The sequence below is a fragment of the Empidonax traillii genome, unplaced genomic scaffold (genome assembly GCF_003031625.1).
Source record: "Empidonax traillii isolate 1590-97213 ecotype Southwest subspecies unplaced genomic scaffold, ASM303162v1 scaffold119:size1479319, whole genome shotgun sequence".
Taxonomy (NCBI): Eukaryota; Metazoa; Chordata; class Aves; order Passeriformes; family Tyrannidae; genus Empidonax; species Empidonax traillii.
This window is the reverse complement of record NW_020955312.1, coordinates 1,288,681-1,306,880: the sequence shown is the minus strand read 5'-3', so window position 1 is coordinate 1,306,880 and position 18,200 is coordinate 1,288,681. Positions and strand designations below refer to the sequence as shown.

The 18,200-nt window shown below is 38.4% G+C and overlaps 1 protein-coding gene across 6 annotated transcripts in view; it reads left to right on the top strand.

The window, feature by feature from the left end:
* Positions 1 to 18,200, top strand: part of NOL4 (nucleolar protein 4) — a 191,146-nt gene that overhangs the window by 159,736 nt on the left and 13,210 nt on the right. The window contains exon 10 of one of the 6 annotated variants that reach the window (XM_027883158.1): positions 14,976 to 15,299. The exons of the other annotated variants lie outside the window; for them this stretch is intronic. Within the exon in view, the coding sequence (XP_027738959.1) occupies positions 14,976 to 14,984 (9 nt within the window). The 3' untranslated portion in view covers positions 14,985 to 15,299. Of the gene's footprint in view, positions 1 to 14,975; positions 15,300 to 18,200 lie in introns of those variants that run through there. 6 annotated transcript variants of the gene reach the window in all.

The window sequence follows — 18,200 nt, the reverse complement described above, 5'->3', positions numbered from 1 at the left end:
GCTTAATATAGCCCTGATCTAGGGATAGTGTTAAGTGTGATAAAGTTAAGTTTGAAATGGGAAGAAGCCATCCTTCGACTTACATGTCTTAAATTCCACTTGTGTGATCTTTGTATTTCCTAACTTTTGGCTGAACATTTCTGCCTGCAAAAATCCAATTTTACAAGTAAGTTAATGAAATCTGGTCTTACTGGCATCACTTACTTATTTTCAACATTGGTTTTTTTAATGGCAGTAATTTATTTCCTAATGGGAAAATCAATGTAATCTTGTCTGTCAGGAAACTAGTAACTTACAACAGTTTTTAGGAACTGCAACAATAAAAGCATTGTCAGTTTGTGAGACTTCTCTATAAGGAATATAAATGTGTTTACTAGGTCATGGTAGCTTGGACTATAATGCTTTGGCTGTCTGACCGTGTTAGATGTTACTCAAGTGCTCTCTTCAGCTTCAGTGCATTTTCATTATCTTGAGATCAAGCACTGTTTGGTTGGCCAGAATCTGAAGCGCTGAAAAGTTATATATTTGATACTTATTACCCAACTGAAGAGTTCTGTCACTTCCACTTTTTAATTCTGCCTGGTACAAAAAATAATTTATTCCAATGCACAAATTTTATAGATTTTATATGTTGAAATGGCATAGGTTTACTGTTAGTACTGCTGAACAGTGAAATGCTAGTGACACTGGGATGGATTTGGTTAATCTTTTCTGGCCCAGATCAAGCAGTAGGTACAGAGGCAATGCAGAGGTTTTGTGTTTTACTCCAAATCACCTCTGCTGAGTCTGGATACTGAAGAGGAACTGACTTGAATTCTGAGGACTTTTTTGATCACAGCTGATGTAAAATGTAGAAACAATTATTGGATAAACCTTCTATGACTAGTTTCGGTCAGAGATAGATGTCCAATTATCTGAATCCTTAAGATTTCCTAGCCTTCTAAGTGTTATATTTGAATTTTCTCCTGGGATAATCCTTCATGAAACAGTTGCACTAAGTAGAGTGATCTACTATCAAAAAGGGAGTCATGAAACAAATTAAGAGGATTCACTTGTACTCATTTCATACAGAAAAGAGGATGACTTCTTTTGTCTGTCCTTCACTTTACAAACCAAATTTTGTGTTAGTGGGGCAAAAGAATGGTTAAATAAGTAGAAAAATCTGGGAAAAGTCATCCTGTCATTACTGTCCTGGGCAGTGAACAGAGGGGCGGGATACCTGCTTTATGCACTACGGAGACCTTAGTAATGTGGCTCTCCTTGTTGTTGATCACAGAAATGGTAGTTTCTTTATAAGAGCTGAACCATTGTCAGTGTCTGTTTCTTCCAAACAGGTATGTGTGTGCTGTAGTTTTTACACAACCTCGTCATAAAGCAGTCTGGAGCACTGCTGGGCTCTGTGGAAAGTGGAGGTGGATTAGTGTTGTTACTGTCCTTTCTGAAATCAAAAAGAAATTCTTCAAGGGAAGATGTAAGAGGAAACAGTAGTTTATATATGCCAGTATGGGAGAGGACCTGCCTCTTTAGAGAGCCTGAAATGGTGAAATCTTTCTTTGGAAAAGAATGTAGGAATGATAGTAGGAAAAAAATTGCCTTTCCATTTACCCAGACACAAGTGTTTTTTGCAACAACTGCCTTTTGTTTCATTGTTTTTTTTGTTTAGAATTTATTCTTTTTACATGCTGTCATATTGCAAAATTTATGAATGAGCGTTTTTCTTCTAATTGAAATAAGTAGGTTTTGGCAATCAGGACAAAATGACAGCACTTAGGAGTGAGGAAGGAGGATGAATATGGTAAATAAGGAAAAGAGCTGAATCAGAAAATACTATAGTCTGTAGAAGTATATGAACCTTTTCATGGACATGTCATGTATAGTTAGCCAGATCATTTAGAAAATTGATGTTGCTTTGTTTGTGCCACGTTGATTTGTACCAGGAATCTGGACCTTTGAGAATACGTTATTGTATTTGCAGATAGGAAAATAGGGTCACATATGATATGACTGTGAAGGCAGTGGATTCGATTCTCTCCTGGGTTCTGTCCATGTCATTTTAGACATTCAACCTCCATTTCAGTGAGTAATGTCATGGAAGGGCTGCAATAGTATGCAGAATATTTTGGTCAGCCAAAGGAGGGAGCTGCGTACACTTCTTTCAGCCTTATGTCCCAAGTAATCGGACATGCAGTGTACGATTCTTTTGTAGTTACACAGCAAATGACAAGTTCAGCCCAAGGAAAACTTAAGCTCAGAGGAAAATGAAGGTTATTATTATCTTACATATCTCCTTTCCTAACAAAGGCATTTCTCAGTCAGAGCTGGTGCTTTTTGAATTAGTAGCGTCTTCACAGAGTGCTTGTCAGTCAGTATTTTATGGAATATACAGGATAAGAAAAAGGTTTTCTGAATTTTATTTTTTAAAAAAATGTGGGTTTAAAGGCTACAGTTTTCTTTCATTCCAGAGACTAGATGAAGATAACAGCAGTTGTACAGCTTTATAGTCTGAGAAAGGTGTTGTCCTCACAGACATCAGTATACAACTGGTTTGATGTGTTAAACATAAGAACAAGTCTATGCACTATGCAGAGTATTATGCACTCCGATGCTATGAAGCAGTTCTTTATGATATACTCTGAAAGCATTTTTAAGGAACTCTCTCATCAAGATGATGACTGTAATTTTTTTTCATGCTATGATTTGTAACCAGCCAAATTAAATATCAATAATCATCGTGGTGGAGTGAAAGATAACATCTAACCCCCAAGGAAGAGAAAGTTTAATGATCCCAGGATTACACTGAAACATAAATGCACATAAATTTGCAAATAGGCACTTTAAACACATTCTCCTCACCCACTTTTATTTTTGGGGGATAAAAGGGAGGAAAATCTAAATTTTTCAGTGAATAGGGTGTTAAGGATATTGCATCATTTAGTAATTTTAACAATATTGCTTTTAGCTGTTAGAGGAGTAGTAGTAGGTGGCTATTAGGTTTCTGACAAAGCAATTATGGCCTAGACACATACGCTGAGAGCTGACCTGACATTTGCCTCTGGATAGTTGTCATAGCAGCAAGCTGAATAGAGCAGTTTGATACAAGTGCTGGTTGCAGACTAGATACAGGTTCTGTGCTAGTGCAATACTTCTGCATATTAATAAAAGTGCACATGTACTGCCATTTGAAAATCACTGCTATGGTGCTTGCTTCCATTTATATCTAGTTCCTAAATGTTAACTTTTAAAGAAATGGATGTTTGTGAGGAGATGTTACTGATCTGCCTCCATACAATTTCTGGTTCTTTTTCACTGCTTGTACCAAGGGGGTTAACCTAAAGACAGACTCTTCAAGCACATTTTTATTAACAGAAATAATGTCTGGCTGTTGCAGACCAGGAGCAGTTTGTGTTTTGATCAAAAAGGAAGGAAATTACTGGTGGACAAATTACAGGTAATTGTAAAACCATTTTGGAAGAAACTAATTAAAAATCTAAATTGCAGTGAGGGCGTGGACCTCCCTAGCAGGATCACTGTGTCTGGCTTTCAGCAGTGAGGGGGAAGAGACCTTTAAACCTTTATATTTGGAGGACAGAGAATTTGTGTTTCAGCTATGCCACTAATGCACAGTTTCTAAATCCTGACACTGAGCAATTATTTCATGTAGTACCCTTCAGATGGCAGGAAGGAAGGAAGGAAGACTTTCATGTGTGTCCCTGTATGTATGTTATTCTCCTTCTTGACCAATACACACTGCAGCTTCCAGGAGGAGGGAAGAAAAATATTATGGGATTCTTAAATGTTCTCTGTATTCTGTTGTTTATATTGGGTTTTTTTTGGTGTTGTTTTTTTTGTTTGTTTGGGTTTTTTTGTTTTTTTTTGGTTGGTTGGTTGGTTGGTTTGGTTTTGGTTTTTTTGGGGTTTTGGTTTTATTTTTTTTAGCAAGGGCAGATTTGGACAGTATCGGTTGCAGAAAAGGGAGTTATGCAAGAGTATCTCCCAGCTGACAGTTAACACTGGAGAATGCCCTGCTGAGGCAGTGCTTCTGTGGTGGAAATCTGCAAATTCAGAGGGAGCACATAGAAGTGGGTTTGTGTCAGAGAGATAAAGTCCTTGCCACAGCTATTTAGTATGCAGGAAGAGCACATCAACTGTACATCCTTGTAAGAGGTGGAGGAGAAAGCATCAGAAGTTCCCTTCCTCTTGGGTTTCATGGAGCCTAAGTTGCTGTAGAGGATGGGAAAGAAAAGGCACTTCATCCCCGTGGCAGCAGTGAGGAGGGATGGAGCCATGTCCCCCCTCTACTGTATATTTACATAAGACCTGAAAAATTCCAGCTCAAAATGATTTTCACTTCAGAATGGGAGGCTTGGGGAGTCTTAGAAAAGAGCAAAAGGAAGCAGATGGTTCACTTAACATAAAGCAAACAAATAGAAATTGGAATCCCAGCATCCACAAGAGGCAAATGTCACTTAAACTTGCATAGAGCTCAGTGCTTCTTAGAGTACAAAAGCTTATTAATAATAGCTTTTTGTGTTCAGACATTTCTTTGTGATTCGGTATTTAATAGGAATCAAAGTGATTCCTGTACTTCAGTACTTTATACTTCTTTTGTCTGTGTTCAATGTGATCACTAAAATGACTGCATTGTCCTTGGATACCCACATGCTAGTTTGCATTCCAGGCCTTTTTCACTTCCATCGTTTCCCCACCTGGTGATTATTGTACTTCTAGGTTAGTCTTCAGTTTGCTTTCGTGGTTCCAAATGATATGCCTTAACCACTGAGGCAAAAAATGTTATGCAGGCACCATTTAGCTGCATGTGCATTATTGTCAAGAGATCAAATTATGTACTAGTATTGGGAAACTTAGCTTCCTACCCAGAATGCACTGGCTGTATTGTCAAGGGGAAGAAAATATGCATTGTAATTTTAAATCCTGATGCCTTTCAAGTCAGTGGCAAAATTCCTGGTTTCAGCACTGCCGGATAGGGTTCTATCATTAGCAGATGCAGCCAGAAAAGACTGCCAAGTATCACAGGGCAACCCCCTTCCCTCCATACACCAGCCCAACCTACATTAAATTTGCTACATGCGTTGGAAAGGAATAATGTGCAAGGCATGCAATTGCAAATGATTTCATGCCTTAGATTTACAGTGAGGTCCTAAGGTGAGCTGCTAATTTTTCCCCTCAACACATAGGTCACTAAATTAGAAAATACTCTGTTTTTCCAGGTTCTTTGTGCTGAACATGTGTGGTTGAATTTCAAGCTGCTGATTTCAGACTACACTGTAAGCACCCTGAGCTGCAATAAGATCTTGAATGTGAAGTAAAATTGATATCAGTGTAAGTTTTCTATTCTGGAGGTTGATAAAGCTGAACGCTCAAAAATTGAGTGTTTGATTGCTTCTTGGACAGAAACTTTTGAACAGCCTTATCCACCTTTCCACTGTAGGTGGAAGAAAATGAACAGGGACCGGTACAGTTTTTTTCCTTGTGTCTTTAATATCCATCTTATGCCAAGGAGGCAGAAGAGGAAAGGCTGGTGGAAATGCGGATATAAAAGTCCTCTCTTCAGGCCCAAAGATGGAGATTTTAGTCAGGGCTTCTGTTCTTCCTGCTCCCATCTTGAAAGCCAGGAATAGAGAGTATTTTACTTAACCCTCACTTTCATGTGGCAAGAAGATATTAAACGGGAAGCATTTTCTTGTCCATAAGGTGTTTCTAGCACAAATACAAGTATGTCTTTCCTTTCCTTTGTTTAGCCAATGAGTTCATTGCATACAACCTCCTGCTTACAGCACAGCCAGGGAATAATGTTTCTGGGAGTAAATCCCTGTTATCATGAAGGGAAGAGTTTGGGCCAGTTTAATGAAATCAGTGCAAACCTAGTGTGCATGAGCAAACTTATTTTTCAAGAGAGACATATTCTGGTTTTGGTTATTGAATTAGTAGATTTAGAAGGCTTTAAAAAGTCATAAATTGCTCCGAAATTCCAAACATCATTTGCACAATAGATTCAGAAGTATTCCTCAATTAGAAAGTGCAGTTTTCCATACAGAAAGTACATGTAGAAGTGCATCCACAAATTGCTTATGTTTGGTAGCAGGGACATGTTTGTGATTCAACAACTGGCATGATGTCTTAAACTAAATTTAGAAACATATTTTTCTAAGAAAAAATAAACCCAGTATAATAAGCAGTGGAAGCAGGAACTGAATGCATTGCCTGGGAGCAGCACCAGCTGCTGAAGAGGCTAGGCACAGGACAAGGCAGCCAAGCAGGCTGTGGCCAGGAGCCCAGGCATTGTGCCAAAAGAATTCTTCCCTGAAATGAGAATATTTGGAGAACAGATTTGCACTGCAGTGCACACATTTCATAGTTATTACTCATGGTATTTCATATTAAGCTTCCGTTTTACTGTCTCCATTAATAAACCAAATCAGAAAGTGCACCCTCCAAAGGCCAGTCCAAGTTCATTTCTTTGTTTCTTCCACTGGCATATGCTACTCTGGTCTGATGATTGTGGAATCAAAAGGCCATCCTCAAAAACATCACTTCTTATCTCCTGAATCTTTTAATATACAGATTCCTCACAGCACTGAAGTTAAAGGATGTGCACCAAGTTCTGTAAAATATTTAGAGTAGGTCTTCTTCAGTAGCAAAGTATTTTCTTTCTACTAAATAGTCTGAGACAGGGTAGGGAGGTCAGGGGTTTTTTAAATACCTTTTATTTTGAAAAGATTTTTTTAAACTATAAAAGTCAAGTTGTGCCTGAGGTGATGTTCAAAAACAGACATCCTGCAATGAATTCATAGAAAGAACTTTGGTTTACGCAGACATGCAGTTCAGGTTTTAATGCACATTTGAAATAAAATAATTAGCATTCGAATGTATCAAACATAGGGGAAAATTTCTTTAAAATATCTGAACTGCTGAAAACAAGAACCAGTCACTAAGTAAATGCAAAAAGAGTAATTGCTCATTCTCAAACAGACAAAAATACTGTCTTTTCTAGAAGGCAGCTACCTATACCTTTCACTAGAATTTATCCGTGGAAGAGACACCACACTGTAAATATGGCAAAATGATGAAATCTCCAGCTTGCTTATTCTTTTTTTTCCTTTTCAAAGCAGAACACACAGACATTTTTAATTAGTTAAAACTGAGGAAGTAAATTCAGCATTGACCTCAAATGCTTCATGTCCAGGCCATCATCTTCTGTTTCTAAATGAAGAAGAATTTAATTTAGAATCTAACATAAAGTGCTTTGGTGCATTCTCCCTGCCCCACACTCTAATATGTGTAATATTAAAAGAAAGCGTGGAGCGGAAGAGAAATAGGAAGAGTCACCCAAAATCCAAATTATATCTCATAGTTTTCCAATAAAGCCTTTTTCAGTAGTTTCATCTCCGTATCCCAGATCTGGCAGGTGTGTGGAAAGCTGTTTTGTGTCAAGAAAATAGGCTGTCAATGGTGGGAGTAATACCAGCTGTAGTGCAGTAGATGAAGAGACCTATAGTGGGAGGTTTAATTATGTTGACCATGATGATATTGTAGTAATAAATCTGCAAAGCTGGCACGAGCATTGCTCCAGTACTCCCACACACTTTTCCCTGTGTGCTTCCTAAACATTTGATTCATGAGTTTATCAAGATTTTTCTCTGTTGGTGCTCTGGTGCCACAGTCCTCCTGCACTGAATGGAGTAAAGCTGAAAGTGTTGCCTATCACAGTCACTGAAAAATGGCACGTTGGCAATGGAGGGGGAAAGAAACTCCTAGAGAAGTGCCTCACTGACATAATTTCTTGAGGACAGTACACATAAATACGGAAAATGCAGAGAAAAATGCTTGATTGTGATCATAAAAGTAGAGCTGCCCAAGGCATATCAAGGCTTGTTCTGAATGAGAGGAATACACTGTGAAGGAGGAATTTCTCTCACTTTGCATATTTCTGGTTCAGCAGTAAGTACTGCTACGCTTTTGTCATCATGCATCAGTTTCAGTAATACATTGATTCATTCAGCTCCATTACCTGCAGGCAAAACTGCTCTTGGGATGGGGAAAGATGGCATTTGTTTCCTTGCAGTTTATGTTGGTTCTGCTTAGAAGAGAGGTCAGATATTTGGACTCCTCCATTTGTACTGCCTGTCAATAAAAAGGCAGCAAAAATGCCTTGTTCCTCTGTAAGGTGCTGGCCTCAGCAAAGAAATTGGCTTTGGAAGGATGAGAGGGTATATGTGGCAACACAAGAATAAGCATGAGATAACCTGTACTTCATTTTCACTGAAGTTTGACCTTTATTTTCTTCAGATTTTTAGCTAATCTAATTCCAGCAGGGGCATCCTAGATACTGGAGTTCATTATGCAGTGCTTCACTTTTGCAATCAGGCATGTCCCAAATGAAGCCTCTTAGGAAGGAGCAGGTTTAGCAAACCTGGGCCTGTTTTCTTGTGTCCTGAGTGATCTTAGGCTGCGAGATCTGTGGAGGTGACACAGGGAAGGAAAGGATCCTTTCAGACTCTCTCTGGTCCCATCCTCTGTGGCAGGCTGAAGGAGCTGGTGATGCATTACTCCAAGGGAAACTGACTTTCCTTTAAAGGAAGATGTGGACTGAGAGTGGGTGGGGAGGTGCAAATAGACGAGGTGAAGACTCTCAAGGTTGATTACTGAAACAAAGTCTCAATCAATAACTTATCCTATGGCCCAAGGCAAGGCCCATGCTATGCTGTTCTTTAGGCCAGAGTAAAAGTCTGCCTTTTTGTTTTCTACATATCCTGACTGGAAGAAATTCTGTAAATGAGGCCTGGGCTCTAAAAAATCTTTTCTACTGGTACAATAGGCAGGAAAAAAATTCCTCCTGCCATCTCTCATCTGGTGTTCCTCTGCAAGGCAGGAGGTGGTGGTACTGAAGACTCTTCTTCTCTTTGCATGACACCATTGTCCCTTTGTCTGAATTTGTACCGCTTTCTCTCTAGGAAATGTCACATGTGTTTTGTGAAATACACTGTCAGCTCATAGGAGTTTTTCCAAAATTCAAAAGCATTGGCACGATTCAGGTTCAGTTCTGGCTCTTACCATGACCGTAGCTGCTTGTAATCTGGTGCTGGCCACTGCTGAACATGTGATTTAAGATTCCACTGAGGAAGTCACAGCTGTGCATACACTGCAGTGCACTATGCAGTCTTGTGCTGTGCACCTGTCTTGCCTATTGAGACAGATTTCCATTAACAGTGGTGAAACCATTAGCCAAAAAAAATGTTTACGTGTATTAAAATTCTCTAGAAAAATAAAGAGCATGACCATGTCGAATATAACTTATGAAACAGTTTAAAGTGATAACTGCAAACTCAGACAAGAACAGCAGGAGTTATAGAGTAAGTTAACTTGCAAGGACACATTCTGTCATAAGTTCACCTCAAATGAGATTTCTACATTAAGTTATGCTTTTTAACATTCTTTTGTTCCTGGTGTAAAATAAAACAAACAAACAAACAAAACCAACCCACCAAAATCAACTATCTAGAACTTCACTAAAGAGCAGTCAGTTTATCTGAAGTACCACAGGAAAAGATAAATTCTATCCTTTTCCATTTGGACAGAGAGACATGGTCTTTAGTAGAACACAGCTTCTTTTTCCTCAGCGACTGTGCATCACAGTGTAGGAGTAATTCATCCATGTGTCCAGGCTCATCTAGCAGCACTGGTGACCTCTTAAAGCTCATGTTGTTCTTCTGCTATCACAATGGATAATGAACTGGCTAAAGCTGACAGGCTATGAACAATGATCCCTCTGCTTTGGTATCGGTCCAAAAAAGTGATTCTCCAACAGTTCCTTGCAACAGCATTACAAGTACCTCTTCTGTACTGCAGGTGAAGTGGCAGTGGTGAAAAAACAGAACTAAAACACTGCAATGTGAAAACACCAACCTTTTTTGAAGGGTGTTGTTATATTCCAGTCTTTGAATAATGTGTCATTCTATCAGAAGTGCCAAAGACTGAGGTTCATTTATCTTTCTTCTACACAATAGCACCTTTTTATTTTGATCTTCTTTTTCCATGTCAGTCTCATGCTTTCAGTTCTTGTTGAACACTGGCTCATGTCATTTTTGGTGACAACATTGGTGATGACAGTTCATTTCAGTGTTAATAATCTGCAAGGAAAAGAAACCTACTGCCCTTCTAATCTAAAACTGAAGCATGGTGCTTTCTTTTCTTGGCTCTATACCCTGTGTCAGGAGGACAGTTTGGAGATCCTTGAACTGCTGGCAGTTAACTTAACATTTTGATAGACACTCTTCAAGTTTCCACTTTACCACTGGCATTGCAGGCAATTTATATGCCTAACTGGACTCTGTAATGTACCTGATTTAGCTCAATTAAATTGTACCAATATTTCTTCACCAAAAAATTCTGTTTATAATTTGTTATCTAAAATGTGAAAAAAAATTTTGATACTGGACTTCAAAGCAAAATCATCATTAATACCGAGACTTCTGGCAGTAACATGCCACATAGAGTGGCCTCTGCATGCTAGGAGTACTTTTGCATATAATCTCACATCTATGCCAGGAAATTCTGTATTGAGACTGATGTGTCTCCATGTAATGATGAGATGATGGACTCACAGAAAGTATGAATGTTCAGCCTAGCTGGAATGCTCAGCTCTAACTGATCTACAGATTGAACAATATGTCACACTAGAATGGGTTTTCTCATTTTTTTTACATACTTGATTTAAGTGAGTAAAAGTGAAGAAATTAATGCAGGGAGAGTGGTAGAGAAAAAAATATTCTAGATCTGATAATAAGAGGGTGGGAAACAACTATGCAGTCCCCTAGCTGCTCCTTACAAGAGGAGAAATAGTGTGCATAGCCAAGAACAGCAATTATGTCCCTCTTGATTTCATCGCTAAGTCAACTCCTGAATTATCAAAACACTTCTCAGTCTAAGGAATATCTGGCATGAGTACTGTGATGTTATTTGGACTTTACTTCACGTTTTATTTTAGTCAGCTTGCTCAAATTTACACTAAGTACTTCTGGGTAAAATCTCAGGGATCTTTCTTCTGGTTGTGTGTAAACTTCATCCATAAATCTAGTGCCTTATCCTCTAGACATTATTTAAAATGCAGGAAAGGGAAGTACAGATGTGAGAATTAGCCTTGACTCTAACATCTGAATGTTTGTGTGTGCCCATACTGATGTTGTGTTGATCAAGATGGTGCAATGAGTATCACACTAAACCAAACGTACTCTTTTGTTGCTCCTGTACTCTCTAATATGTTTGGAGTTGCAAGAGAACAAAAGAAATATGAAAACAAAGGATAACTAAGTAATCAAGCAGGGCTGTTGCCTATTCCAAAAACAGAACTGAAAACCAAACATCTGAAAAAAGGCTCAAAAAGATGTCCTGAGTCAAAGTATCTCTATTTGTCTTCACTATGTCCTCTTTCAGAGCCCAAAAAGGAGTATCCTCTACACTATTGTATAGTGTAAACCTACTTGTAGCTTACTCTTTCTTTGGATCATGCTGTTAACAGCAGTGCTGTTTACTGAAGGACAACTAAACTTAAAGGGAAAGGAATCTCTCCAGAGTTGCAAATATTGTTTACATCTATCTGTACTGCTGATTTCGAACAACAGGTTTTGGAACTGTCAGGGAATGCATCATTTTAAAGAGACATTGTGGGATGTATACACACACACACATATATACATATGAGTCTTGAAAAGTTATCAGAAAATAACTCTTCCCCTCAGATAAAATTTATCTGTGTTATGTTTTAAGTATTTTCCTGAACATACTGCAAAGATTAGCAATTAATTTTCATTTTTTAGGTTTCAGCTATGGGTCTGGTATGTTGAAATCTCAGGCAGATGTTCATTTTTTTGTTAATAATCCTCAATATAAGTACTGGAAATTTCATAGAACTTCATTCAAAATAGTTTTGAGGTATGAAAGCATTGTGCTGCATGTCAAACATCACACAAGTTATCATTTAGATGTGCGAATTCATCAGAGGCTGCAGCAAATGCTAGGCTTTTCTCATTGTTTAAGTTAACTGCTGAGTTAACTGAAAATCTGGCTTTTTCTTATTGGATTGTAAGAGAAATAAGGGTTTCAGGGGAAGGTAGTATCTTAGATCAGCTTTTGGGCACAGTAGTTCTTCTCCTGCTCTAGCCTTGCACTGCCTCCATGCTGAGCTCACAGCTGTAAGACCATCTCCTACAATATTAAAAGATGTTGTCTTTTAAATGACTATAAATATTCAGCACTTTAAATATGAAGGTCAGTCAGTGCAAAGGACTACTGTGAAGCTTTGTTTGGATTTCAAAGTCAGTGAATTATGTAGGTCTGTTTTCTTTTTGTTCAAGCCTCACTAGTCTTGAACAGGCTTTATTTAGTGAGTCCTAATCCCAACACAAACCTTAGCAACTGCAGAGGGGAGAAAGAATGTGCAATGGAAACCAAAACTAAGGTGAAAACTCATATCCATAATTTGCTGAAATCCCATTTCCTCCATTGATAAGCACAGTGAGTCAACAGCCATACTGCAGCGTTAAAGAAAAATTTAGCCTACTGTGATGTGCCAAACTAATGTTTAACTGTCTTGGCTTCCAGGATATTGGTCATAAAATTAAAAGCTGGGTCAAACACTACGTAATTACTTTAATGTAATTAAAGCTGATAAAAGCTCCAGTGTTCTGTCAGAACAATGTGTGTCATCCAAGCAATTGGTAGTATCCTCACTTATTAAGATTACCTGACGCTTCCCATTATAATACTAGGTATGCAATTTAGTGATAACTTCATGACCTTCAACTGTTTACACTTACGTATGTCTTCCACCTGTTGAACTCTGTCAGAGAAAACTGCAGCCATTTTCAGAAATGAGGAAATTTTTGTCCTGTAAGGGTAGTAAGATCCTGTAAGATCCTACCATTCCTTAAGGAAAAAAAAAAACAAACCAAAACCAAACAGGCTCTGTGCTTTCTCCTGGCAAAGTGGTGTCATGTATGCCAGGGATGTGACACAGGATACATGCAATCAAAGTATTTTAGTTGCTAAATTCCCAGATTATTTGAATTTCAGCAGGTGTGGCTAGGAATCTGATCTCAGAGCGGAAAAAGGAGGAAAAAACTGTTGAGGCTGGAACCTTGTTGGCAGGAGCACAGATAACAAGATGAAGGGGAAAATGACCTTATGAGATAGGATTGAATCAGGAAGGGAGTAGCTGAGGCTGGCAGTGTGATAGAAACTGGTGGGCTGAATTAAAGAACTGTGAAAGTTGTGAAAGAGGATCAGTTACTACTAAAGAAAAATAATGTGAGTTGAAAACAGGAGTTGCCCTCCAAAACTGTGGAACCTGAATTTGCTCCCTATAGGACAGGATTTTGGGGATTAGGACACTGGTAGGAGCCTGAGGAAGGAGAAAAAATCTCAGATGGGACCATCAGTGGATGTGACACAGATTAAATACAAATTAGGAAACAAACAGCCTTGACTTGCTGTAGCTGCTCAGGTATCTGGAATCAAGAGACTTGTTTGGAAAGGAGAGATTAGGATTTGCTAGGAAAGAAGACTGAAATTAGGAGGGAGGGTAGAAGACGAAACTGGGGAAGCAAGGAGGATGGTGAGACAAGTCAGGGATTTTGAAGAGACAGTATGAAAATGAGTTTGAAGAGACAGAGAACAGAGAACACCATCAGGTCAAGGAAACAGCAGAGTTTGCCAGGTGTCTAAGGGGCCACATTCTGGGCCCTGCAGTGGGAGCCAGGAATACTGTATCATATCCTCCTTTAAATACCTTGTTCCATGCAGATGATAATGGCTGCTTACCCTTGTAGCACCTTCTTGTGCAAGAGCTGAGACGGGCAGAGAACCTCACATCCCTTTGTGGATTCAGCAGGGTGCTTTATGATAAAACCTCTGAATTTCTTCCCATTATTTTAAAAATTAAGTTACACAAAGAGAAGCCCGTTATGTTTTTATGGTTGCAGAATTCAAGTACTTTACATATTAGATAACGCTGCCTTAAGGTTGCCTTTGTTGCCAGAATCTCACCATCTGAAAAGCAGTGATAAAATCCTATCTAATAAGAGTATTGTAAGGATTAATTGGGTGTGCTTTGAAAAGTACTATGTGGTTTTATCATGTATTTCTATTTATTATACTTTTGATTCCAAAATCATAGAATTAAATTAGTGGGTTCCAAATGGGAAAAATATACAAAACATTATCTCATTTCCTCTAAAGCCATATTACAAGCTATTGAGGCCTAAAAAAAAATTAAAGCCTGTTTTCCTTTTTGTATGTGAGTGAATTTTTTTCCTATGAAAAAAATGGAAGACCATATGCAAATATTGGGTCCCTGGCTTGCCTATTTGCTTGAAAACTTATCTGCATTTCAGTTTTCCTAACCTCAAAGTGGTATTCTAAGAGAAGAGTTTATTGACAAGAACAATGAGCAATCCACATTTTTCAGTTTAACATATTAAAAAAGAAAGTAGCAAGAAATATGACTCAAAAAATGTGTTTACCTTTTTGTCTCTTTTCTAACTGATGGGAAAAAAAATCACATTGACTTAGGGGCAGTTAAAAGCTGTCATTCTCTTGTTAATTTGTCACTCTGGTAGACACTGCATTTCACAAAAGCAGTAGCTAAATGCATGTTGCCATCTTTGCCATTTTGAGAACATTACCATTTATATTCTCTTTGCAGAAGTTTTGCTAGCTCTGTGGTCAGCTGGTGTTGTCCATGTGAGTAGATTTGCATACGCACTCTCTTCTGGGGTTTACATTTTCGTGTTAGCAATGCCTGTTACTAACAGGGAAGCCAAGGCAACAGCACTTCTCTCTCTTAATGCAAGCACACAATTTCTGAAACTTGTGTGTATATGGGATCAAAACTCAGTGAAGCACAGATTTTCCAGGGCTTTTTTATTTTAACAAACCCTTGCTTTTTGTTATTATTTTAGTGGTGGTGAAGGAGATGAGGAACAGAAAGGATTGGTGACATTGCTAAAGGTGCTTCCATGAAGGACAGGCTTTTTGAAAAGAGATGTGCATGCTGTGCCTCTGCTGGCAGGAGAACAGGAGGCTGGGAACTGCCAGCAAGCCTTGCTCTCTGTACCACAGTCATGACAATCTGCACTAGCATCTGTGTTGCTGTGGATGGTGTTTCCTCTGTAAACTTTTCATTTGCTGCTCAGAATATCAGAGGGTTCCTTCAGTATATAGTTCATGGAATCTTTTCTTAGTATGTACTGTCCTTAGGGGGCAACTAAATTGCTTCCATGATTAAAAATAAAATCAAATAAATTGTTTCTAGCTGCAATTTTTTAGAAAAATAAAAGTGTTCTCCTAGTACAGGCCTTGACATAAAACTGAGACATAAGCATCTCTGGTATATATCAAGTTGATGATCACAGTAAGAACTTCATGCTCTGTTTCAAGACACCAGATAAATTTTTATTTTAGCAGGTTTTGTACCTGAAAGGTATTTTTCCATTTCTATGATGTCCATAAGTTTCCAGATGATATGCTCAAGACTTAAATTGCTTCTCCTGCAAAATAAATTCAGAAGAGAGATATTGTTAGGATGAATTATTTCCATTTACAAAATTAAGATAGTATGAGTCAAATTCTAGATGAACAAATATTTCATCTTCAACTTGCTTATATTTCTTATTAAAGGTAAAATATAAATAGTTAAAAATTGGTCAGTTAATACTACAAAGGCTTAATAAATTTGTTTTAAAATTACAACAGTGTATGTTCCAGGTAGTTAGGTCAAGCATATTACAAAATGGTCAGTTAAATATTAATGGTTATTATTAAATGAAAGTATTTTTAAAATAACATTTTAAATAAATAAGCATTTCCAGTGTAAATATTATATAAGGAGAAACAAGAGGTAGCTGAATGACTAATACAGAATATTTCAAAATCCCAGTTCTCAGTAGAACCTATCTCAGTGGAATACCACTATGTTTAATTTCTACATTAGTTTAAAAGCAAAGGCAATTTGGATGAAAAGAAAGAAGAGGATGAATCTGTGAAAAAAATCTCAGGTATACAAAAGTGAATATGATATTCATATTCTCTCTCCACAAGAAAAAAAGAACTGGCTTCTTTATTCTTGGTATGGCTGCAAGGAAAAAGGGCACAGTTTTGCTTTTTGAAGTACAAAGCATTTCCAAAAAATGCTTAAGTCCCAGAGGAATATATGGAAGGCAACACCTAAATGCCTAGGATTGGGCTAACAATTCATAATCTTACCAGTAGGGTCGACACCTGAGCCTGCTCAGAAGAAGCTTGCCAAAAATTCTGCCCTGCTTCTGCATTTAGTTATCCTCCTTAAAAATATATGTAATATTTAGAAGATGCCTCTTTTATAGGGGTGGACAGATCAGACACTATACGGAGAACCAGGAGTCTGGGGTTCAGCATCATCCTTGATCCCTTTCACCTCCCTGAGAAATGCCTCCCCCACCACCATGCCTGGACTCCATCTCAAGCCCCAGCCCATGGCACACCATAGTGTTGCGCAGGGCTGCAATTAATTCTATGCAAAGATCCCCTTTCAGCCACACAGCTCCCACCTTGGATTCCCGGCTTCAGAGCAGCTGGTGAATTTTGTGTTAGGGAGTAGCTGGAAGGGAGCAAGGCTGGAAGCCTCCCAGGGCAGCACTTCTGAAAGGGAACTGAGTCATGCTCCCTTTTTGTTTGCTATCTCTGCAGCCCTATGAATTGAGCACTTCTTTCCTCACAGTGGCACAGCTTCAGCAATGACTCCCACTGCAGTTTTGCTTTGAGCCCGGTTGCTAGGAGATGGCAGCTCTGAGTTCAGGTCTCCTCCTCACCACAGCCAGCAGAGACCTTGCATCCCAATTTTTCCGCCTCTTCACCATGTACTGCAACAAGGAGCCAGAACTCTTGTCTCCCACTTCTTGGCCATGTGCTCTGGCATGTGGGCTGGTGTGCACCAAGGTGCACCAAGTGCCCCTGCTATGTCCTGCGGCTAGGTTCTGCATTCTTTGCTTTGTTGGAAGCTCAGTGCATCCACTCTGAAAGAAACTCACTTTTAGGGCTTCAGTGCACTGACTAGAAGGGCTCTGGAGGAAATTCAGGGACAGTAGATTTGTGGGTGAGGATGTCCTCCTGTGAGGATAAGGAGACAGGTCCTCAGATACTCTGCTCAGCTGTAGGAGTTAGTCCTGTTTGCACTGCGCCCCTTGAACACAGTTTAGGTGTTGATAAATTTGCAGAAGATCCCTGATAGATCTTTGTAAAAAATAAAATGAGGCTCTGAGTGAGTCTATGGCAGGAAGTATCATCTAGTTTTAAATATAAGGATACAGAACATCTGAATCTTGAGAGTGTTAAGGTTTTGGACCATGAGTTAAGCTGTGTTGCCAAGATAGAACTTTGCTGTATAGCTTTTGAATATTCTCAGAGAAAATAATACATCTTCTCTCATAAGAAAAAGCAATGACCTTCAGAGATAAAAGGTAAATTATATTAAAGTTGAATTCCTGGCAAAAATATGTTGCAATTCTGGCCATTCATTTAAGATTACTATTACTTAAGAAAATGCTGGGAAGACCACCTTGGCTGGCCAACTCTCTTAAAAATGCAAAGCTTAGCCTTAGCTTATATTAGTGCCCAAGAGGCCCCATTCTTATTGTTTATGGAATTAATCATCTGATGGTTCAGTATTCTGTATTAAATATTAAAATTTCTGTTAATATTATATATACCTTCTCCTGTCAGTTGTGCCTAAGTCTCTTTCACCAATAAATATCTGCAAGATAGGGATTTCTCCAACTTGGAAAATTTGGTAGTGTCTTATTTGAAAGTGGAACCAACAACTTATAATGAATACTGGAAAGTTCCTTCACAACTCTTTTTGCTTCAGCACAGAGACTGGACATTGTTTGAACTATTTGATCTCTCTAAGTAAAAACTGTAGAAAAGGTTTCAGATATTTTATAGCATTCTTAATATGTTTGGTATATTTAGCAACCATAAAAGGGTTGTGCAGAAGACAGAGGCATAAAATAGACAAAGTCTTACACAAAGGGGGGAGATAATTCTAGCAGATTTTTTTTTTCGGATAACTACTCTTAAAAGGTCTTTTAAATACAGATCTTCCATAGATCTATTTTATTTAAAATCACTGAAATATATTGTTGTCAGAT